The following is a 24549-nucleotide window of genomic DNA, read 5'->3' as shown; positions in this document are numbered from 1 at the left end:
AAAGCTTTTTACAGAATTAAGTACGAGATAGAAATAAAAAATAAAAAATAAAAAATAGACTTATATACAGCTATATACATGGGTGTGGAGGTATAAGTTAAATAATAAATATGAGTAGAGCGACTCGGTGTATTGCATGACATATTGCACAGTATGTGAAGTATATTGCACAGATAGAAATATATTGCACAGGAAATATTTTGCACATGGAAGATAATTAGGGTGTGCACCGGGTGGATTGAGGTAGGGATGTGATGTATAATGTCTATTGTCTGCTGTGGTGTCCGGGTTGGTTATTTGTGAGAGTTCATAGTTTACTAGTGTCCAGTTTTTGCATTCGCCTAAATATACACAAAATGCACTGTAGAGTGTTTTTTTCTTATTATTTGTACATTCAAAGAAAATCTGAAAGAATAAATAAAAATATTTTGCTTCTGTTACATAATTTAACATATAAGCTATAGTTATGATAATTATAGAAATATATATAGAAATAACAATTTTAAATTAATATCTGTTACAGTGGCCTGCAGTGGAGAATCTTCTTCTTTATTTCATATGAAGTAATTATGTCATTAACAAAAAGGATGTTCATGGGAAAAAGTGTGGCGAGGAAAGGGTTATGTTTACAGTGGGCAGATGACGTCAGTGTCAGCTGTTCCTCGGGCAAGCGCTGTCCGCGTGCACGTGTGTGTTTGTGTGTGTGGATGATTCAGCAGCTCGTGCAGCAGCAGTCGGTCCACGGCAGCTCGACCTCTGCGCACGAGAGGCTCAGGCGCATTTCAGACGAAAACGAGCCGGTTTTACTTTTGATATTTTACCTGCAAACACGGAGAGAACCCGTGCAGGTGGTACGTTGGTGTCGGAGACCCCGTAGTGTTCGGAAGTGTTCGGAAGTGTTCGGCAGTGTGAGCTGTTACAGGCCGGAGAGCAGCAGCGAAAACACCGCAGGAGCACCGCCGCTTCGCCCTTCTCGGACCTCCCAGTGGATTTAATCGCTATTGTCATCATTTATAAGGACTTTTATCGCTTGTCGTCGTTTCTCAGACTCCTTCCGGCTGGATTTAACTCAAACTCATCCTCGCTGACGTCCAGCTGCTTTCATTCAACCACCTCAACTTCCACATTTCCGCATTTTGACGTCTGATGCTCCGTTTGCCCGGCAGGTGAGTTTCAGCCTCCGCGAGCAAATATTCACCTTTACATGAAACCGTGACTCATTTATGTTAATCATACACACATTTGTAATCACATACATCATGATTCATTCACACAACAGGTGAAATAATGACGAGTACAGCTCGTAGCAGCTAGCTAACAGCCTGTGGATGAAAAGTGAAGGTTTTCTGAATGAGGTTTGGTTTGACAGCAGACCGTGTTACAGTGCGTGAACCTGCTGAGGCTGCTGGTGATATCCTACACACAAATAACAAAAGTGACTGTAAATATTCAGTTTGAATCCATTATGTAATACTGCATGTATCACGTACACGTGAGATATGAGCGAGTGTGTGTAGAAATCATACAAACCCACTTTTACACTGACAGAGATGCACTGTTATGATGCAGTAGCGGTGGGAGAAAAATATCGATACAGCTTAGTATCGTGATATTTTCCGTCACAGTATTGTATCCAAATATGTATTATTATATTATTGTTTGTTAGGCCTGTTAAAAAAATATTTATATTGCAAATACAAATCAAACTTTTGTTTGGGAGCATCATTTGCAGCAGGCAAAAATGTATGCATAAAAATGTACCTGAAAACTGAAAACTATGCCCTAATAATGTCATACATTACAATTTAGTGATATGATCAGTTAAAATATTGTGAAAATAATGTTTTAACTACTACTATTACCATCAGATGTTCAAAACATGCTCAAATGTTATCTTAAAAAAAAGCAAATTTTTAAATTATTATTTAAGTATTGTGTTTAATGAATTCTTTGTATTTATTTACATCCATCAAAGATGTTCAAAATTGATATTAGAGCAAAAATAACAATTAGATTAGTCATTGGATAGAAAATTAATAACTTAGGTTAAATTGTTTTAGCAAAAAATACCAGACAGAAAAGGTTTCCAGCTTCTCGACTTTAAATATTTGCTGCTTGTTTTTGTCATACGCAAAGTCAGCTTGGGTTGTGGGAATTTAGAACCATTTATCAGTTAATCTGTAATAATAATTAGCTGCAGCACTAAATAATATTGTAGCAAAATGCAAAATAGTAGCTTGATATCCCATAATGATTTGTTTACATGATAAAACAGTTAGTTTTATTGTCCTGTTATGCTGAAGGAACGTGTGTATTTAAATTCTTTTATGAGACACCTTTGCATCGATATTTAAACCTGGATAGCAACAACAATAATAAACCACTGATATAATGATTAGTACTTAAACTCCAATCCAATCACTACAAAACTTGTGTATACATACTATAAACTGTGTGTAGTTATAGCAGCTTATTTATATTTTCCTTGATTCATTCATTCATAACATGTCAAAAATATTAAAACAACTGTCACATTTTCCCTCAGTCCAAACATATGTCTTCATATGTCTTGTTTTGTCCGAGCAGCAGTCCAAAACTCAAAGATGAAAATTCATATTGATACAAAAACAATAAATGTAACGTCTTGAGAAGCTGAAAAGAAAATATGTTTAAGTGCTTCTGAGTTTTGTGAGGGACGTTCCCAATGCTCATGACTGTTTCTGTGTGTTGGCATTCCACATTTTTCACATTTTTAACCCCGTTTTTTCCATTCTTTGGTTCCACTGGTTTCTCTCTAAAACTCCTGGTTTCACACCAGTGATCTCTGCAGGTTTTTCCGATGGTTTTATTTGTCTCTGCACCCTCTGAGCTCCACTGGTTCCACATTTATGTCTATTTGGTTCCATTCATTCAGCTCTTTAGCTCATAGCGTCTGGTTCTGCAGCTTAAGACCTTTTCCCGTTTGGCTCCGTTCTCTAGTTTTGTTCTGAGCAATCTCAGGCTAATCTCTGATGACAGAAGATGTTTTTGGGGAACTGTTGTTTCCAATCGATATCTGGGCCAAGACTTCCTCTTCTATGTGCTGGTCATTTTTTAACAATTTGATCAATTCTAGAACCCAACGGCTATCGTTCTGACGACAACTTTCATCCATGTTTATATTAATTTCTAATCCGCTTTCATATCTGTTTACAGAGACGTTCTTTACTCAAATACTTTTAATTTGAAGGTGCTGTCTTTTGGTTCTGTTGTTCTGTGAGTTCTGTCTTTTCGATGGTCTCTCCTTAAGATCATGTTTGTTTGTTTAAGATGGAGCTTTTAATTTTTATATAATGCTGGAATTAATTAAAATAATGATAATAACAGAATATTTTCATAATGATATTACATGTCCAACAGCCCTTTACAGCAGCTCTCATTATTATTTCCAGGGGCAGATGTAATGTTTTGGGGGCCCGGGGCCACAAGCACATGAGTTTATTTTCAGCCTTTCTCTAACTGTGAATGTTGGCAGCTATAGGAGAAGTAGGCCGACTCAAAAGATTTTAATTCCTGAGTAAAATGATTAACAGCACAGAAGTTTGACAGAAGCTGAAGTCAGAGTCCTGCAGTCAGGAGAGGTTGGACTATTATCAGCACAATGTGCTTCAATTTACCTGAAGTTTGTTTAAGATGGAGCTTTTCATTTTTTTATAATGCAATAAAGCAAAATAATCGTTCTTTAATTGTAATCAGAGTAAAATGTTCAGTTAATGGTGACATTGATTTTAGGTTTGAGGCTCGGACCTTTGCTGGGAGGAAATTTTAGTAACTGGACCTCTGTGAGTTTTAGTAGAATAGGTCCTCCAGCTGGTGATGCTGTTCTACAGTATATTTGTCATGTTCAATGTCTGACAGAAACTAAATATTTAAACCTAAATTAACCTGATGATATCTTCATATCTCACTGAGTCAAAGGAACCTTTAAGCTCGACAGAAACACTGATTTGTTGTATATCGTGATATATATATCGATATCGACTGATATGGAAAAATGATCGTGATAAGACTTTATTCCATATCGCCCAGCCCTCCCGGGTCTACCGTGTTGGTCTTTGTTCTCCGGTTGAATCTCGTAGTTCTTCGGTTCTGCCTTGTTCTCCTCTTATCTTGAAGATGTGTTCTTTGGCGGTCTCTTCTGGTGACCTTGTGTCGCAGGTACTGTCCAGTGGTTTTTTTGGCTCTGCTGGTCCTGTAGTCGTCCAGTCTTTAGTTTTGTGTCTCTGCTGGTTTGCTGACCTTCGGATGTGCTGGTTCTGTCTTTGGTTCTGCCTGCAGCGTTCTGTGACGGCAGCAGAACAGAAGCTGCTGTTGACGTGGTGTCGGTGGAGGGGAACCTGCTGACGCTGTGACCGATCTGTGTGAGTCCATTACAGTCTGGCGGGGGTCCAGTCCGTCTCTCCATCTGTCTCTCTCTGATGTTTCCGCTCTGCTGGACTTTATTTCTCTCTCTGTCATTTCTGCTCCGGCCGTTTGATCCCCGCTGAGACGAAGAATCTGTTCTTCAGCAGAGAACCAAAAACGACTGAAACTAACGTCACAGTGCAAAGAATTAATTTAACCCTTAGGGACTGTTTGGTGCATTTTATGAACTTTTCATTCTTCTTCTTTTTTCCTTTTTTTTTGATAATTTTGGATGTGTTCATGCATGTGGCATACATTTTGACACATTTTGACAACATTGTGTATTTGTTTAATTTCCCGCTCAGCTCCAACAATGAGTCTAAAATACACTGTGGAAACTACAAAGCATACAAGCATTACATGTTTTTTTTTTCATCTAAAAACATTGTGGCATCATGACAAAAACCTGGCATTTAAAGGGTTAAATTTCTAAAAATGAATGAATATTTGATAATCTTCTATATATGATTGGGAGTGATGTTGGTTAAAAAATAAATTCCATCAAAGTAGAAAATCATGTTAGTGTATAATAATTTTTCGCCTGATTTTTAAAACTGTGTTTTTTTTGTGCAGAGCGGTATTAGCATGAATATTTGACACTGCGCAGAAAATAATAATGTAAAAATTAGATGCTGCTAATCATTGACATATCCCAGGTTTTTTTTTTAAATTAAAATCATAGTGGCGTCATGACAAAAACCTGGCTTCTAAAGAGTAAAAATTCGGAAAGTTATGGATAGTGGATGTGATGTTGGTTAAAAAATAATCTCAATCAAAGTAGAAAATAATATTAATGTATAATATTTTTTTTAAAGCTTGATTTTAAAAAGCATATTTTGTGTGCAGAGCGATACAAGTCTGTGAAATATCAAAGCAGGCCCTATGAGGGTTAAACTGCAGTAAAACATCCTAGATATTTATTTCTGTTCTTCAACTTGTTTGTTCTCTAATAAGCTGTTGAAATGAAATTTGTTCTGAATTATAACCAGCGTCTGAATATTAATTCATGTTGATGAAGCAAGGGGAAGCTCAGTCGATGAGTTTGGGTCCATCTTATCAAAAATACATTTTTCCAGTCTGTTCTTGAAGAACAAAAACATCCCATCTGGTGAATAATTTACACGAAAAGTTTCAGACTAACTCTGAATTAAATTTATTTCTCTTGGCACCTTTTCCCCAGACGACTCAGCTACAATCTGTCTCCAGACTCAACTTACACTTTCAGTGAAAGCAGAGAATTAATGCAGAGGCGATTGAGTTTTTCATCATCAGTGCATCTTACAGGGTCTCTGAGACAGTTTTAGACCACACGTGAAACACTTTACACTCGGGGACAGATTATTTGCCAATTTTTGGGGCCGATATTTGGCATTTTGCTGATTATCTGTATCGGCATTTTAATGTAATGATCACCGTTAAAATAAATGAATTAAACTTAAGTAGCTACTTTTATTCATTTATTTTTAATATTAGTTTTCACTTGAGTTGAAAAAACTTGCGAGGAACTTGCTGTATATCATGTTGAACCTTCGATTAGACGCATTTAAACTAAGTTTTGTGTTCAAGTTTATTTTCCAAATTGTAAATATAAAATCATTTTTTTTATTGTAAATACGTATCGGTTCCAAATGTTATTGGTCTCATTAATTACTTATAATCTGTATTGATCCTGACGTACTGAACTCAACAACATTTTAAATATCTGAGACCGTTTTTTAAACAACACAAGTCTCAGTTTAAAACAGGATTAATGACATCAGGTCAGCAGTTATTCCCTGAATCTGCGTCAAAACAGAAATGTGGGCGATGTCACATTAAATATTAAAAGTGCTGATGTGAAGCTGTGACCTGCCGTGTCCTCAGGCTTCCTAAGTCTCTGTGGTTTATTGGTGAAAAGCTCTTAACGAAGCGCAGTCATCGTCGCTGTGGTTCTGCTGCTGACTCCGTAAACTCTGACATTTCCTTTTCCTCCATCGTCTCTCTTTTCACTCTTTCCGTTTACTCTCGACCTTTCTCTGGCTCTGCCTCTTTGTCACTTCGTGTTTGCTCTCTTTCTTTGTCTTTGTAACACTGAGGTGAAAGTTTGTGGGCTGAACATGAGGAATTTAATTTATTTGCTGCCATTCCTATTGGGAAAAAAGCAAGACAATAACCTCCAGTAAGTTAAGTCCCAGTGAGGTTTCTACAGGGCTGCAGCCAATGGCTGTTTTAATGAGCAGACAATGAGCTGCTTACTTTATTAAGTTTTTAACCCTATTTTTGGATAATTTTATAGTTCTACCTTCTTTTTCCAAACTCATTTTCCGGTAATTTTCTTTTCCTAAAATCCCCCAAAATGCAAGACGTTACTTAATGTGACATTTCCAGGATTTTAGAACATTTGTTTGATTTTAGGACATTTCTCAGATTTTAAGACATTTCCTGGATTTTAAGGACTTTTCTAGGATTTTAGGACATTTGTTGGATTTTAGGACGTCAGAGATTTTAGGACATTTCTCAGAGTTAGAGGACTTTTCTAGGATTTTAGGAAATTTCCAGGAATTTAGGACGTTTCTAGATTTTCAGGAAATTTCTATGATTTTAGGACAACTCTGGGATTTTGTGGGACATTTCTTACATTCATTGCTTTCTTTTCCATGTTTTTGAAAGAAATCATGCCAATTTACTCTGGGTTCAAAGGGTTAATGTGCAGACAAGAGGTGACCTGAAACAAGTCAGCCGTGTTTCACAGCTGTAGTTTTCGTTTAGTCGACTCCCTTCTTCTGTCGTCTCTGTGAGTGTTTAATCTGATAAATAACTGAAGCCCCCCCCCTCTCTGTCTCTGTGTCTCTGTCTCTGTCTCTCTGTCTCTGTGTCTCTATGTCTCTGTCTCTCTCTCTCTGTCTCTGTGTCTCTATGTCTCTGTCTCTCTCTCTCTGTCTCTGTCTCTGTCTCTGTGTCTCTGTGTCTCTCTCTCTCTGTCTCTCTCTGTCTCTGTGTCTCTCTCTCTCTGTCTCTCTCTGTCTCTCTGTCTCTGTGTCTCTCTCTCTCTGTCTCTCTGTCTCTGTGTCTCTCTCTCTCTGTCTCTCTCTGTCTCTCTGTCTCTCTGTCTCTGTGTCTCTGTGTCTCTGTGTCTCTGTGTCTCTCTCTCTCTGTCTCTGTGTGTCTCTCTCTCTGTCTCTCTCTGTCTCTCTGTCTCTGTGTCTCTGTGTGTCTCTCTCTCTCTCTGTCTCTCTGTCTCTGTGTCTCTCTCTCTCTGTCTCTGTCTCTCTGTCTCTCTGTCTCTGTGTGTCTCTCTCTCTGTCTCTCTCTGTCTCTCTGTCTCTGTGTCTCTCTCTCTCTGTCTCTGTCTGTCTCTCTGTCTCTGTGTCTCTGTGTGTCTCTGATGGGTTTCGGTGGCAGGAAATGTTTGGTGAATCTTTCCATCTCTGGTCTCTGACTGTCTGCACAGTTTCCTCCTCTGATGAAATCATCGGAGCCGCTCTTGTTTGTATTTTTTGGCCGTTTACTGGTGAGAGAAGTCTATTTTGATGCTGTTTTATGCACTCTGACACCTTATGGACACGGAAAGTACAAAATCAATTCCCAGTGTGAATCACTTTATTTTCATTGTAAATTAGAAATGGTTTGGGAGGCCATCTGGCACCTTATCGGGAGCCAGATTTTGCCTGCGGGCCATAGGTTGAGTATCGCTGCCGTAGTGAATCATCATCCCTTTGGACTAACATCCCTAACGTAACTTTGCGTTACCTTTATTGACGTTTGGCCCTGATTTGTGTCCAATAAACAGTTTTGTTGTTGTTGAATTCTGTGATGGCATTTCTGCCGTCTTGTGCAGCCGTGGGACCCAGTTAATTTTCCCGTGGGACGATCTGTGGGACGATCTGTGGGACGATCTGTGGGACGATCTGTGGGACGATCTGTGGGTCTCAGGGACTCTCGGCGCTGAAAACCAGTCTGTGACGGGCCTACTAAGAGTCCTCTCGGCTGCGTCAGGATTCGGGCCGTATTCGGGCCGTTGTGTGGGTATTTTCTCGGCCTGTTTGGATGAAGTGTGGTGGATTAGCAGGAGGGAGTCCGCCTGTCAGGAGATTCGCGGCGAGCAGCGGAGAGAAAGAGCTGCTTTGTGGCAGATTAATGATGGTGGTGGAGTGAGTGGAGGTCCACAGCTCCCAGTACAACAGGGATGTTGTCTGTGCCAAGTTGCTATGAAACCAGAGGAGCGGAGGGGGGGAGGGGACCAGAACGAAAGGGCTTTAAACGGCTCCCAGGAAACATGTGCAGCCTTCAGCTCCTGAGCTCATGAGGGCCACATGAACACGCTGCATGTTTCTGTATCCCTGAAAAGTCTTAAAGAGCATTAAATTCAGCTATCTAGAAAATAAGCTTTTAATTGGCATTAAATTATTTTTGATAAAAACTCCAAAAGTCATAAAATTCCTAAGATACAGGATGTAAGATATTATGAATTTTCTTTTTCCCCTATGCACTATTCTAAAAATTTAAATAATTATTTAATGTCTTAAATAAGTTGTCCAGAAAACTATTTTTTAATTATGTTACAGAAAAAAACCCATTTTTTTCATTTTTTAGCACCTTTTTCTGGTAATTTTCTTGTAACTTTTTACTAATTTCTTGCTAAATTTTGGGCTGTGTCTTGTGAAGTTGCTCATCGCCATCTCATCATGTTTTTGAGAGAAATCAAATCAATTTACTCAGGCATCAAAGAGTTAAATGTGACCATGGACTTCATGCAAGAGCCGCTCGTTCAAACGCGTTGACTTTTCGGTGGAATACACGAGTCATTTGGAAAAGATTGGCGGCGTTCATCAGGTTTCTCATGATAGCGTGAATCATATGTTGTTTCGGTGGAACTGACACCCAAACCTGATGTGCAGCCGACACCTGACATCTGCAGGGACGTTAAAAACAAAAAAACACCCTCAAAAACGTTCAGTACGTTTGGTGTCAGCAGATTTCAGGTGGAGGTGAATCGGTGACTCCTCAGATCAGACTGTCTGTCCGTCTGTCTGTGGGCGAGGCTCGTTCAGGCATCGTTCATTCAACCATACTGTGTGTGTGTGTGTGTGTGTGTGTGTGTGTGTGTGTGTGAGTGTGTGTGTGTGTGAGAGAGAGAGAGGAGGGTGTGTGTTTGTTGGTTTTATGCCCAACAAGGCAGGGCATTCATGCTGTGTGTGTCATATCTGGCCTGAAGCTGGGCTCTGTGTGTGTGTGTGTGTGTGTGTGTGTGTGTGTGTGTGTGTGTGTGTGTGTGTTTTAGAGTGTAAAGCTTCTGTTAAACCAGAGTAAGTTAACCCTTAAGGACTGTTCTTTGCATGTTACACGCTTTTCATTCACTTTGTGATAACTGTGTGTGTGTTGATGCGTGTGTCCTAAATGTAGTCCAGATTGTGTATCTGAGTGTAATCAGTGAATTTGCAGCTCAGCTCCTACAATCAGTCTAAAATACACTGTGGAAACTAAATAGTTACATTCAGACTGTTCAGGTCCAAAAATGCTCCATTGAAACCCATTCAAACTGACATTTTTGATCCCACAGCCATCAGAGCAGAAAAACAGGACTTGTATTATTTCTGGGTGTCATTCTGGGCTTTTGACTCTGAATTTGTCATTTTGACTATTTTCCACCTGATGAGGTCATTTTGACCATATTTGGCATATGGAGGAAATACATGCTATTTCCACTAGGTGACCTGTCACAGTCAATGTAGCTGCTGATCACTGACATATCCCAGACTGTCAGCAGCTACACTCACACACTGACATATCCCAGACTGTCAGCAGCTACACTCACACACTGACATATCCCAGACCGTCAGCAGCTACACTCACACACTGACATATCCCAGACCGTCAGCAGCTACACTCACACACTGACATATCCCAGACCGTCAGCAGCTACACTCACACACTGACATATCCCAGACCGTCAGCAGCTACACTCACACACTGACATATCCCAGACTGTCAGCAGCTACACTCACACACTGACATATCCCAGACTGTCAGCAGCTACACTCACACACTGACATATCCCAGACTGTCAGCAGCTACACTCACACACTGACATATCCCAGACTGTCAGCAGCTACACTCACACACTGACATATCCCAGACTGTCAGCAGAAAAGCAACATCTGCTTAGCATGAAGGATATTGAAATAATTTTTTTTTCACCTAAAAACATAGTGGCATCATGACAAAAACCTGGCATTTAAAGGGTTAAAATTCTGAATATTAATGAATATTTCATATTTTTAATTAGGACTGATGTTGGTTAAAAAAACAAAAAACTCAATGAAAGTAGTACATGATATTAATTTATAATAATTTGTAAAGCTTGGTTTTGAAAAGTGCATGTTTGTTTTGGCTAATTCAGTGAATCAAGTACAAGAAAAAAATCTAATAAATTCAGATTTCATCGATTACAGCTAGCAGCTTCTGTCTGGGGTTTCCTGCCGACCGCCAGCCTGTAAAGAGTTTCTAATAATCCAGGAGAGTCGGCTGTTTCCTTTTCTGTCTGACTGGATATTTAGGTTAGTCGTCTGGACGTCAGGCCGGGAGGAAAGCCGGCGCTCGTGCTTCGTAGATCAGATATCCTCCTCTGCCTGATGACGCAGTCTCAGTCTGTCCGACGCCCAGCAAACACACCCACAACCAACCAGCAGCCATGAATAATAAAAACACACCGGCGGCTAAATGTGGCTTTGCTATTTTGACGAGGAGTCGTCCTGACGGAGAGAGACAGACTTTTATTTCATGATGGTTAAATGTAGAGCAGACTCAGAGGAAAGACCCCAAATGTTTGCCTGTTGATTAATTAGTACTTTGTTTATTCAGTCCAATCAAAATGTATTAATCAAGTACATTTAAAAATAAATAACGGTAAAATGTGTATATTTTTATAATAGCAAAAATTATGAAAATAATACAGGAAAACACAGATGCTAAAAATAAACATATAGATAAATAATATTGATAAAACTATAAAAACAACAACAATAGTAGTAGTAATAATAATAATAATAATAATTATTATTATTATTAAAAACTGTGTTGACAACACTGGAAAACACATAAATAATAAGAGTAATAATAACAATAATAAAAAAATATGGTAAATCACATGAAAATCAAAATCTTAATGTATTTAAAGTCCAATCAATAATAGATTTTTGAGGCTGACAGACTCAATACTTTAGAATATAAAAAACAGTAATGATATATCAAGTGCATTTAATCTTTTTTCAAGGTAAACATGTGACTTTTAAAAAAATAAATATATTTTACTGTTGACTGTAGTTTTCTTTGCATTCTTTCAATTACCTTTTTTTATTTCTATTTCATTTATTTTCCCTTTTTTCCACTTTGTGCTGCAGCTGCTGGACAACAATTTCTACGGGGCACTAACATAAATATAAATTAAGTTTCTGGACTGCAGTTTTTTCAAAGATGGCAGGAGGAGCGAGGAAATGAAACAAAAGCTCGGGGATGAAGGCAGGCAGGAGAGAAAAGAGGAGGAGGAGGAGGTCACGTTACTCTGCCCTCTGCCGAAAATATCTCCGTCCTCTAATGACGCTCATGAAGCCACGAAAGGCTCAGAGGAGGAAAACAAAGACGGGAAGAGAGGAGGAGTGATGGAGGAGTGATGGAGGAGTGATAGAGGAGTGATAGAGGAGTGATGGAGGAGTGATAGAGGAGTGAAGGAGAGTGATAGAGGAGGGATGGAGGAGTGATAGAGGAGTGAAAGAGAGTGATAGAGGAGTGATGGAGGAGTGATAGAGGAGTGAAGGAGAGTGATAGAGGAGTGATGGAGGAGTGATAGAGGAGTGATAGAGGAGTGATGGAGGAGGGAAGGAGGAGTGATGGAGGAGTGAAGGAGGAGTGATGGAGGAGTGAAGGAGGAGTGATGGAGGAGTGATAGAGGAGTGATGGAGGAGTGAAGGAGGAGTGATGGAGGAGTGATGGAGGAGTGATGGAGGAGTGAAGGAGGAGTGATGGAGGAGTGATGGAGGAGTGAAGGAGGAGTGATAGAGGAGTGAAGGAGGAGTGAAGGAGGAGTGAAGGAGGAGTGATAGAGGAGTGATGGAGGAGTGAAGGAGGAGTGATAGAGGAGTGATAGAGGAGTGATGGAGGAGTGAAGGAGGAGTGAAGGAGGAGTGATAGAGGAGTGATGGAGGAGTGAAGGAGGAGTGATGGAGGAGTGAAGGAGGAGTGATAGAGGAGTGATGGAGGAGTGAAGGAGGAGTGATAGAGGGCAGCTGAGCTTCATTCAGAGGAGGAAACAGCAGTTTTTGGGGTGTTTTTTTAGGTTTTTAAGGACTCATGTTGAGATATTCGGTGCCACCAGAGTCACTCCGAAGAGTTCAGATTAACGTATCGACGTCTCCGCAATAAACAAGTCGTCACACGGGGAGTTACGTAACATTTGACCTTTAAACTCACCACAACAATTCACTTCATCTGATCATCTATAAGTTATAATATCTCCTTTATCTTTATTCATATTTTGATTTCATCCTCTAATATGAGGATTTCCTCAATTAAAATCACTGAATATTTTTGCGTTTTGGACAGTTGGTCAGACAAAACGGGACATTTTATGACATTTTAAGTCTTTTATAGACATTGTGTAACACAACACATTTTAGGTTTGGTTTGTTTTAGTTTAGTTTACTTTAGTTGCACACAATTAAAAACTGCATAAAATCCAGATGAATTAAAAAGAAAACAAATAATGTGTCAGCAGAGGTTAAAAAGTCAGAGGCTCATACAGACGGACGAGGCTCAAACAGGACGAAGCTCAACTTGAAAACAACAAACAAAAACAGAAAAAAACCCTAAATTATAAATACCATTTTACAGAAAAATACAAGAAAAGATAAATGACAAGAAAGAGCAAAAACAGTTTAATCCAATAAAATCCAAGAAATACAGAGAACACGATACAATAATAATATAAGTGTAGGAGAAAAAAAGGATATGTATATATATATATATATATATATATATATACACACACATACAGAAACAAATAAATGTCACAAATTTAATGTGATGATAATTTAAAATTTTCTTAAAAGATTATTTTATTGACAGATTATTCAATGAAAATAACTGAGGATGAAAAACACGAAGACGTATTTTTTTCAGCTGTTGTACAAAATGTGATAAAATGATAAAATGCAGCCGTTACATCACAGATATTCCAGGATGGAGTAATGAAAGCAGATGAAAGCTGTCGGATGTTTCCGGCGTCCTCTCCGGGTTTGTTTTCGTGATTCGGCCTGAGAGCAGCAGATCAGGTTACTATTGATTCATTTATCACTGAGCGATAACGGAAGACGATCCTGCCGCTGCAGAGCCTCGTCCTCGTCGTTGATCCTCAGAGGTGAGGAGGACGAGTGTGTTTGTAACTCCACGCTCCGTCCTCGGCGTGAGACAGATTAATGGTGTCCAGTTTAAACTCGCTCTGCGGGGTCGGCCTCGACCATCTGTGGTGTCGCGGCTCCATCTGTGACGCCTTTTTTCACTCTGAGAGCGTGAATGAAACTCCACCTCACAGGACCTCACGGGACCTCACGGGACCTCATGGGACCTCACAGGACCTCACGTGACCTCACGGGACCTCACGTGACCTCACGGGACCTCACGTGACCTCACGGGACCTCACAGACCCACCTGAGAGGTTTTACCTGGAGAGACAAGCGGCCATCAGGAGACGGAGAGACCGCAATGGACGTCATATAGATGTCTTTTCTGGACATAGTATAGATGTCTTTTCTGGACGTCATATAGATGTCTTTTCTGGACATAGTATAGATGTCTTTTCTGGACGTCATATAGATGTCTTTTCTGGACATAGTATAGATGTACCCATACACAATGCTCCCTGCATTAACCCTTTAAAACCTGAACAAATTGGCTTGATTTTTTTAATCTATCTATCTATCTATCTATCTATCTATCTATCTATCTATCTATCTATCTATCTATCTATCTATCTATCCATCAGCTAATGTTGGTGTTAAGGGTTAACTAATACTATATACTTGTTTATTAGAAGAAATTAAATCCATTAAAATCTGTATTTAAAAAGCACAAAATAAACTGTATGCTGCAGAGTGAAATTCGTGGCCGCAGACGGATGCAGTCGACCTTTTCTGGCTGGCGGCTCTCGATTGTTCTCAGCTCAGTGAGCGGAGAAATGGAGCATGAGGACATTGATAACCCCGAGTGTGTCTGAATGGAAGTACAGAGGAGGAGGAGGAGGAAGATGAAAGAATAATATCAGGCTAATGGAGGTTGGGAGGAAGAAGACTGGGGTCAAAGGACGGAGGAGGAGGTCAGGGATAAAAAAGAGGAGGAGGAGGAGGAGGAAAACGAAGAGACGCTCCGTGAATTTTAAGGATCGTGTTGTTGATTGAATCTGAATTAAAGTTCAGGTTTCAGCATTTGTAAATAACTGAACGTACGAATAAAACTCGTCTGTAGGGGCAGCGAATAGATGCTAAGAACCGCAAAACGAAACGCGCAGCAGATTACAAAACCTGAACGCTGTAGTCTGTATGCCGGGCCAGTAGGTGGCGGTGTAACTCTGTAATGACACACCATAGGAGAAGCCCATGTGGCCGTGATGCCAGCGTTTTCTCAGGGTCTGCCGATCTGCGCGTTGCCAGTTTACACGGTTTACACAGTGACACAAGTTAGCTTTTCAGGCCAGGAAACGCTGTTGTCGTGTGAAGGAAAGACCAAACCGCAACGAGTTTAACTTTTCACGCAAGAACCGCTGCCGTGTAAACAACACCTGAAAAAGCAAAGGCAGTGTATAGAGGGGACTTTGTAGCGGCTCTATAGCGCCATCTCTGCACGAAAATGACCACAGATTCTGATTCTGTAGGAAACACTGTATTTCATTAGTTTACTCTGTTTTCGGCTGTTTTTATTTTTGGATTATTATAAATACGCTTTCTGTGTGTAGCACGCAGGCAGAAAGAGCTGCACTTCGCTGTGCAATCCTGTGTTGTGTAATGACAGTCAAGCTGAACCTTGAGCCTTGAGCCTTGAGCCTTGAGCCTTGAGCCTTGAGCCTGGTTCCTGAGAGAAACCCTGCACCAGAGATGTTTGTCTTTTCGGAGAGCGTGGTATTTCCCCGCTCTGGAGCTGGTTACAAGTTTTACAGAAAGGAGTTTTCTCTTTAAGTCTCTGCTGAAGTTAAAGAGTTAAATTTATCTGCTGCCTGAAATGAAACTCCTCCGTATCTCCCACTCAGTCTGTCAGTCTGTCAGTCACATCAGGCTTCAAGGACAACCCACAGCTGATAAATCACCTCCAACACCGAGACACGAGAGAAAAACTCGTCTGCACTTATTTCTGCTCATAACTGACGACGTGATGTTTCTGACTCTGCAGCTCTGCAGCTCTGTAACTCTGCAGCTCTGTAACTCTGCAGCTCTGCAGCTCTGTAACTCTGTAGCTCTGCAGCTCTGTAGCTCTGCAGCTCTGTAACTCTGTAGCTCTGCAGCTCTGTAACTCTGCAGCTCTGTAACTCTGCAGCTCTGTAACTCTGCGGCTCTGTAACTCTGTAACTCTGCAGCTCTGTAACTCTGCAGCTCTGTAACTCTGTAGCTCTGCAGCTCTGCAGCTCTGTAACTCTGTAGCTCTGTAGCTCTGTAGCTCTGCAGCTCTGCAGCTCTGCAGCTCTGTAACTCTGCGGCTCTGTAACTCTGTAACTCTGCAGCTCTGTTACTCTGCGGCTCTGTAACTCTGTAGCTCTGCAGCTCTGCAGCTCTGTAACTCTGCGGCTCTGTAAGTCTGTAACTCTGCGGCTCTGTAACTCTGTAACTCTGTAGCCCTGTAACTCTGCAGCTCTGTAACTCTGTAACTCTGTAGCTCTGTAGCTCTGTAGCTCTGTAGCTCTGCAGCTCTGCAGCTTGGTGGCTGCTCAGCTGTGGACTCCATGAAGTGAAAGTGAGCTGTAAGCAGAGTGCAGCTGAGTGCAGTCAGTCTGAGGGAGCTCATCATGGGATCCTTCACTGATGGGTTCAGTCAAAAACGCAGCTGTTCGGGTCAGGACACGAAAGCAAACACCGGAGCCGCTCTGAGCTCACCGAGCGTCAGGAGACAGACTCAGGTGGTTTAAAGCAGTAATGTATTTCATTTAAATCACTGTTAAAGCCAAAGACGGTGATGAAAAGTAAACCTTGTATGTTATCTACTGCATGATATTGTTCTTATTAGTTGCCAATCTGCTCCGGTTTTAAAGCTTTAAGAGAAAAATACAGAATAATAATAATAATTTATAATAATTTATTGCTGCTCTACAGTGCAGTTTTCCCTCAGTAGTTAGGAAGCTTTAAATCGCTGCAGTGCTTCGTTATAAACTGTTTGTACATCTTTTTTTATATTTAGTGCATGTTATGAGTTACAGTATCGTACTGAACTTTCCCCGTCTGTGCTCACACGCTGACCTCAGTGACCTCGTCCTGCAGCTCATGATTTCGAAATGAGCAGACGCCACGTTAAAGTGACCTTTCCCCTCCAACATTTCATATTCTGAGTCTTATGTAACGTGTCTTTGACTCTCTGAGTCACTGTCACTGGTGCACATCCTGCTTTCTGTTCTGGAGTTTATGAAATGAAAGAAATTGTAGATGGATGTTTTATTTGTTTATTTGCAACATTCAGATAATCTAACATTTTTGAACAATAACCACAACGACGACTGACAACAGCAGGAATAGATGCAGATAATCAGGCCAATAATCTGTCGATCCGTATTTTAAACCAACACCGACTGATCCGTCTGTGCTGATCTACAGACGAGGTCTAACTATTTCTGCAGGTCGTTTGCGGTGGAGGATTTCTGGGGTTGTGATGAGTCCTCGGCTTCTCGTTGTGTGACTGTGACACAGCAGAGGGGAAGCAGTGAGTCAGCTCAATGCAGCATCTTTTATGGGAAACACTCGATTAGTTTGTCCTCTTTAAAGTCACTGGACCCAAATTAAATCATCTTTTGCTCATGGTTTAAAGTCCATTTAGGGCGTCTCCAGCACTTCTGTTTGTTAAAAACTTGAGCAAATTGGCTTAAATTTCTCCAAAAACATGGCAAAGAAAGCAATGAGTAACACAAGAGAGAAATAAATTTAAAAAAATAAAAATATCTCAATATTAGTTGTTTTTTATTTTCATCACCTGTTAGCTCAGGCTGAACAGATTTTAGAAATATAAAGCATCTGAAGATACTCAAAGCGTTTACATCACAATGCGTTTGGATTGCCGAATTTTCTGCCTGCTCAGCAAATTTATTTAACTTTGAGGGACAGGTGTAAAATAGAGCCGATGTTATAACGCAAACGAATTTAACGCTCTTATTAGAGACGAGGAATTCTGCTGCGGGGTTTTATTTCGTAACTGAGGACAGTATTCTCTGTCTGACTGAAACACATGGGTAAAAAACGTTTCTGTTATCTAATAACTCTGACAGTAATCAGCATCTGATGCAGGAGGTTTTTAATCTCTGGAGGCTTCAGGACGTGCAGATGATCATTTTAAAAATCAGCGCTGATGTTTTAACCTTTCTGTTCCTCTCACACTGAAATCACAAGTTGTGTCGGCGATCACACCTCGCTTTCTTCTGTCGGAGAAAAACACGTCAGCGGGGTTAATTTAAGCGTCCAGAGAAGCTTGTGATGTTCGGTTTGGTTTATGGTACGGTGGCCTGGGGCGGACAAACGACTGAGGAGGCTTTCAGCATCAGCACCATGTGCTCCGACTGCAGGGAGAGATTTTTATTATTAATATTTGGTCTCATGAGGAGGAAGGAAATGTTTGTGAGCTTTTCAAGAAATGAAAAAAAAAAAGTCTACGGGGAATTGATTTGTTTATTTTTATTTAAATTATTAATGAAAAAAGAAATTGCTGTAATCAACCAAAGAAAAGCTTGTTGACTGAAATTCTTCCTGCTCTTCAAACAATCGATCGGTACGAGCTATTATTATTATTATTTTGTGTTTATTGCTTTTATTCTTCTTATTGTATTTACTTTTGCTGGTGTGTTTTTAAAAAACATATTTTTACTTCTATTTTGCATTATCATCCATCTTATTTCTAATATGTTTTTGCGTCTGATTTCTTGTTTAAATCTACCTGAATTTTTTTTCATATTTTAATATTACATTGTCTTTTTATTTTTATTTTTATTTTTATTATTTATTTTCCATTTTGTGTTTATTGCTTTTATTCTTCCTTCCTTTGTATTTACTCTTATTGGTATTTTTAAAATAATTTTTATCTCTATTTTACATTACCATCTGTCTTTCTTTTAAATGTGATTTCATCTTTTTATTTTTATTTTTATTCTGTCTTGATCCTCCTTACTATTGTTATTGTTATTATTATTATGCATTTTCCTGCTTTATTTTTTCTGATTGTATTTACTTTGACTGTTAGATATTTTTTAAAATCATTTTTATTTCTATTTTACATTATCTTCCCCCATCTTTCTGATATGTTTTAGTATCTTTTTATCTTTTAGTAGCTTTGTCTGTGGCATCGCTTCTTGGGTATCTTGCTTCTTTGTATTATTTTAAACACAAATTTATTAATCTGCAAAAAATAATTTGTAGATCAGAAATGAAAACAATAATTCATTGCTGTGTTATCGATCGTATATTTAGGAGTCTGTGATGTTTAACATGTAAAGTTTTCACTGAAGCGTCACATGTTTCTGTTAAAAGAGAAACTCCCACAAAATGTTTTCTTTTTAGTATCAAACACTCGCAGCCCTGAAACAGGCCGGCCTTGTTTCTGTGGTGCCTCAGGGTCTGTACCCTGCCTCACCTGTGTGTGTGTGTGTGTGTGTGTGTGTGTGTGTGTGTGTGTGTGTGTGTGTGTGTGTGTGTGTGTGTGTGTGTGTGTGTGTGTGTGTGTGTGTGTGTGTGTGTGTGTGTGTTGCACACAGACAGGATGTGGCGGGTGTGTCTTGCAGAGCATCATTTGCGTGATTACTATCTGTCGTTTTCTGAGCAGCTGATTGTTTTTATTGGGGTGTGGTGTGTGTGTGTGTGTGTGTGTGCGTGTGTGTGTGCGTGTGTGTGTGAGAGGTGGTTAATGTGTTACATGTCTGAACTCAGCCTGCAGTGTTGGAGCTGCAGACCAGCGTTGGTGCCACGTGTTTCAGCTGTTAATCTCTGACAGTTTGTGTCGGAGCTGCTGCGTCTCTCAGGATTTTTCCACAGACTCACTGACTGTAAATTATTTCACATGCAGGCGTGTTGCAGATCAACACGCGTGTTCTTCATGGAAGTCTGCAGGGGAATTTTCTGTCTAAAATCGACAAAATCCAGCCTAAACATGAAGCGAGATGCACATAGATGTCATTGAGTCTGTAAATTCATGAAGAAAATATGTTCCCAAATGTAGTTTATGGTGTTCTTTTTTGCAAAGTAAACAGTCACATCTCTAATTTCATAAAACTACAAACTAAACTGAATTTCACTCAAAATTCTTGAATAGTCTCCTAAAGAAAATTAAATAAAAAAGATCCCCAAAATGGTTAAAATCACCAAAAATTTTAAAAATATTTTCATGAAAATTGCAAAAAATAAATAAATAAAGGGGAAAAAAATCGCCACGATATTATCTTTAAAAAAAAAAAGATGTTTGATTTGTCATGTTGAAGTCTGAACTTGATGAACTGTGTTTCCTCTTTAAAGTCGTGTTGGTTTTTAATGCAGTGCAGCCTGAGGGGTCAAAGGTCGCGGTCATTCACTGTTGGTGTTCAGTCTCAGCGTTAATGTAATAACCTGAAAAGACGGCGCTAACCTTTCTCTCCGCTGTGTCCTGTCCCTCCAGCTGCTCGTGCTCAGTGTCTCCATGGTGAAGTGGGCGGGGTCTGATGTCAGCCCCTCCTCTTGTCGACCCTCCCGCCATGCCCACCATGGTCTCTAGGCTCCCCAAGTTCGGCTCGAGGACCAAATCAGCTGCACTTTCCCATGGCGCTCAGACGAGTCTCGCTGCCGGTGGCGGCGCCTTCGCCAACACCCGCCTCACCAACGGTTTCTATCACCACCCCGGCCCGGCAGGCGTCAACGGCGGTTTGGCGGCGCCCCCCGCTTCTGATAAACAGAACGGATTCATCAGAGTGCCGACCTCGTTTTCCATGAAATGGAGGAAAGAGAACGAGTCGCTGGAGGACGGAGGAAAAGGTGGTCAGAATCACCACGGTAACAACGTCCATCAGACTAACTCCCAGCGCCAACTGGGATCACTGGTGGTGTCGCAACGTGACACCAAGAAGACAACCACGTCCTCAGGAAAGGGGCGTGGTTTTCCCGCCACATCGTTATCGTCGCCGTCTCCACAGTCGAGCCCCAGGACACTTCCTGTCTCTCAGAGCGGATCCAAACCGAGCCATACTGGATTTGGCTTCGGCGTCAAGCAGAACGGTTTCTCTGGGTCCAAACCACGGAGCAGTTCTCTGAGGCTGCCTCAGAGCTACACCCGTTCTGGTGGCTCCAGACCCGGTTCAGGTCCCGGTTCTCGCTCTGGTTCACCCCTCCAAAAGAAGCCGCCGGCGAGCCGCTCGCACTCCAGCGACAGCCTCGGCTCCGCCCCGTCCAGCCAGCTGAGCGAGAGCGATCGTTACCGCTCACGCAGCCTCACGCAGGTCCGACGCCAGCCCTCCCCCACCCTCACCTCCTCCTCCCAGCCCCGCACCGTCACCCGCTCCTACTCCAACAACAGAGCTGCCGGGCGAGGAGCGTCCTCCGCTCAGGCTCCGCCCAGAAAAACTCCCGCCTCCAGCCCGACTCTGGAGGGCGGAGCCAGAGGAGGAGGGGTCAAAGGTCAGAGTTCAGCTGTTCCAGGGAGGTCAGGAGTTCCTTCCCTCCTCCCGCCCTCCGCCTTAAAGAAGCCCCTCCTACCCAGCCTTGGCTCCGCCTCCAAGCCCAGCGGCATCAGCTACAAGCTGTCGCGCCCGTCACTCATCAAACAGGCCCGCCCCCTCAGGGTGACCCCAGCCAATGAGCTCGCAGGAGAACAGGAAGTGAACCGAGGTCTGACGGCGCGGAGGAACTCAGTGGAGACGCCGTCGACCACAGAAAACAGCCCCGGTACGAGATTTTCACTCACTGTTCCCACGTTCTCGTCTCTATTCATCTCATCCCGCCTGTTTTCTATGTTATTGCATTTATTTCCCCAGTTTCTGATTTCTGATTGCTCACCTCAAATATCTCAAACAACCGATGACATTTAACCCTTCGAAACCTGAGCTAATTGGCTGGATTTCAATCAAAAACATGTAAAGAAGAAAACATACAGTATATTTTTTTCTGCAACTTAATTGTAAAACATATTTTTAATAATTATGGACATTTGGACGTTTTTCCATAGTTTTTTTTCTTCATAATTTTCTGAAATTCTCTCTAAACTATCAGAAAGTTCTCCGGAGGCTCCAGAGACGGAGGAGCTGTCGGTGGAGCCCGCCTCCCAGGGAGAGGTGTCGATTGTCGGGGAGACGCTGGAGGACATGTCCCTGTCCTCCACCTCGTCTCTGGATAGAAATGACACCAGTCAGGAGTACATGGACGACTTTGACAACCTCGGTAAGAAGAAACAACGTTGTTTTTTTTCTCCTTTTTTAGACGTGAGTGTAAGTTTGGTGCTTTTCCGGCAGAAAAAAATTTTGTGTGTAATAAATTTCTTTGCGTGAAATTTGGAAACCAGCAGCATCTGGTTTTGTGTCCGCAGGAAACGGAGGAGTGGGCATCCTGCTTCTCTCCTCCAAAAACGACGAAGAAGACTCAGGGCTCGACCAATCCTGCGCCAGGTTTGATGAGGTCAAAGTGGCCGTTAACGGCGTCACCAAGGCGGCGGGACTCTGTTTCCTGGACGACGGTATGGACTGGACCGGCATGGGGCTCAGCGGTGAGTTTATTATGGGATGGATGTGCAGGTCAGGAAAAAGTCTTAAAACATTTGGTAAAGTAAATTTTGGTTGTTTTTTTTTGTCCAGGTGAGCAAGCGGAGCATCATCTGACCCAACTCCCCCATCGGAGGAGGTCCAGTCAGCAGGAGTTCCACGAGCAGGTAGCGTCGATCAATAAAGTGTTTGATCGGAGACAACCAGTTATATTTCTAAGCTTCCCCGTTTCATGACTAATATGATTTTAGCATCAGAGTCACAAAATCACTCTCTGGTATTTTATGTTATTTTATTTTATTTTATTTTATTTTATTTTATTTTATTTTATTTTATTTTATTTTATTTTATTTTATTTTATTTTACTTTATTTTATTTTATTGTATTCATGAAAACCCTGAAGAAGTCAAAGAACTTTTTTTCTGTAACATAATTATAAATGTAAATTTTTTTTAGTTTAGTTTTCTGGACCGTTTTTCCTTATTTTCTTTTAATTCTCATTTTTAGGTAATTTTCTTTCACATTTACTAATTTCTTGCGATTTGTCTTGCCAAGTTGGTTGTTGCCTGTTTTTGAAAGAAAATCAATCAAATCAGTTTGCTCGGGTTTCGAAGGATCAAATAGTTTGTGTAACGCGTCTGAGAAAAAAAACAAAAAAAACTTATGATGATCCAGGTTTCAGTTAAATGGAAAGGGGAAAAAAATGTTTCATGAAATGTCCTCATGCATTTAGAAAGGACCTCGGTCTGTGCAGTCAGCTCGCTGTGACATAATGTAATGTCGGTAAAATGATGTAATCCTAAATACTGTCATGATTTGTGACTCACAGATTAAAGGTGCAGCAGGTCACAGTGTGAACTCCACCCAGCGTCCGACAGTTACAGACTGACACTTCACACACTTTGTTCACACGCTGTTTCAGCAGTTTCTAAACTCCCATTAACAGATTTTAATTGATCCTCTTAATGAATACTTTGAGCCTGTTTAAACCTGTAAGCTGCTTTACAGAGAAACATTTTACCCGCTGCTCCTGAAACAGTCATCAAACAGTCATAACCACGTCTCTGAAATGAGACTCATTTTAACTGAAAATAAAACATAAGAAAAGACAAATATTTCCTTCATTAACAGTTAACAGCTCTGAGATATTAATACTGTTAGCGCTACAAACTGTATGTCAGTCACCTCTGTTGTCGGTATATTTTCTACGTTTAATTTTTTTGATAGGTAAAAGTAAGAATTGATATCATTAATGATGCAGTAAAATCTCATCAAGTCTCACTTCTTTATATTTGGAGCTGGGTACAGCTCAGTGAAAATACAGAAGACAAACAGTTTTACCTCTAACTTGAGCTTAATATGAGGATTTTTCCAGTTTTATCCAATTGTTATCATGACTTAACAATATACACTTTATTGATAGACCACTTTTCAGGATGCTCACAGACACTTTACCAAAGTAAAAAAAGAAGATGCTAAAATAGAATACACTTAAATACACAATAAAATACACTCTTGCCCTGCTGTCAAACCTCCAGTTAAAGCTCAGTCAGAATTAAACACTTTCTTTCAGATGATTAAAACCTGAAAAATATTATAAACATACTTGCAGAAATAATTGAAAAGTGAAATGTTAAAAAGTTTTGGGTCCTTTCTCAGCAGCTCACTGAGTTATCAAAAGTGCCAAAATTCATAGAATTAAATAGAACTGAAGTGGAGAAGTTAGGAGGCCGGGGTAATTTAATCAGTGAAAACTGACAAAAATAATTGTTTTAAACAAAAACTCAATAAAAGTCACCTCTGGATTTTCTACTTCTAATAACATTTTAAGTAAAGTGAGACTGAAATTATCTTAACTGCAGATGCTTCCTTTTGTATCTACATGATTGTAGTCAGAAGGCTTAAAAAGTCAAAGCGTTGTCCTCTCTGTCCTCTCGCAGGGCGGTTCGTCCCTGGACCTGTCCCCCTCGGACAGCTGTGGGTCTGGAGGAACCTACATGTGGGACGAGGAGGGCCTGGAGCCACTGGGGGGCGCCGCCACGACCGCCTCCATTAACACCGCCAACGGCAACACCACCCATCACATCGGGAGCTTCGACTCCGACCTCAACAGCATCGTAAGTGTGCGTGTGTGTGTGTGTGTGTGTGTGTGTGTGTGTGTGTGTGTGAGTTATCTCATATTA

General features: G+C 40.8%; 1 protein-coding gene across 3 annotated transcripts in view; it reads left to right on the top strand.

Annotated features, from left to right (window-relative positions):
* Nucleotides 1–679: 679 nt before the first annotated feature.
* Nucleotides 680–24549, top strand: part of ccser2b (coiled-coil serine-rich protein 2b) — a 59998-nt gene continuing 36128 nt past the window's right edge. For 2 of the 3 annotated variants that reach the window (XM_042508652.2, XM_042508653.2), the window contains exons 1-6: nt 681–1166; nt 20299–21557; nt 21882–22049; nt 22195–22371; nt 22460–22533; nt 24307–24483. In XM_042508652.2, the coding sequence (XP_042364586.2) occupies nt 20342–21557; nt 21882–22049; nt 22195–22371; nt 22460–22533; nt 24307–24483 (1812 nt within the window). In that variant the 5' untranslated portion in view covers nt 681–1166; nt 20299–20341. Of the gene's footprint in view, nt 1167–20298; nt 21558–21881; nt 22050–22194; nt 22372–22459; nt 22534–24306; nt 24484–24549 lie in introns of all 3 variants that reach the window. The other variant, XM_042508654.2, reaches the window with a different exon arrangement.

This window comes from Plectropomus leopardus, chromosome 19, assembly GCF_026936395.1.
Source record: "Plectropomus leopardus strain MGB_pleo_1.0 chromosome 19, ASM2693639v1, whole genome shotgun sequence".
Taxonomy (NCBI): domain Eukaryota; kingdom Metazoa; phylum Chordata; class Actinopteri; order Perciformes; family Serranidae; genus Plectropomus; species Plectropomus leopardus.
Note: the sequence above shows the minus strand (reverse complement) of the source record. Positions and strands in the feature narration are given on the sequence as shown.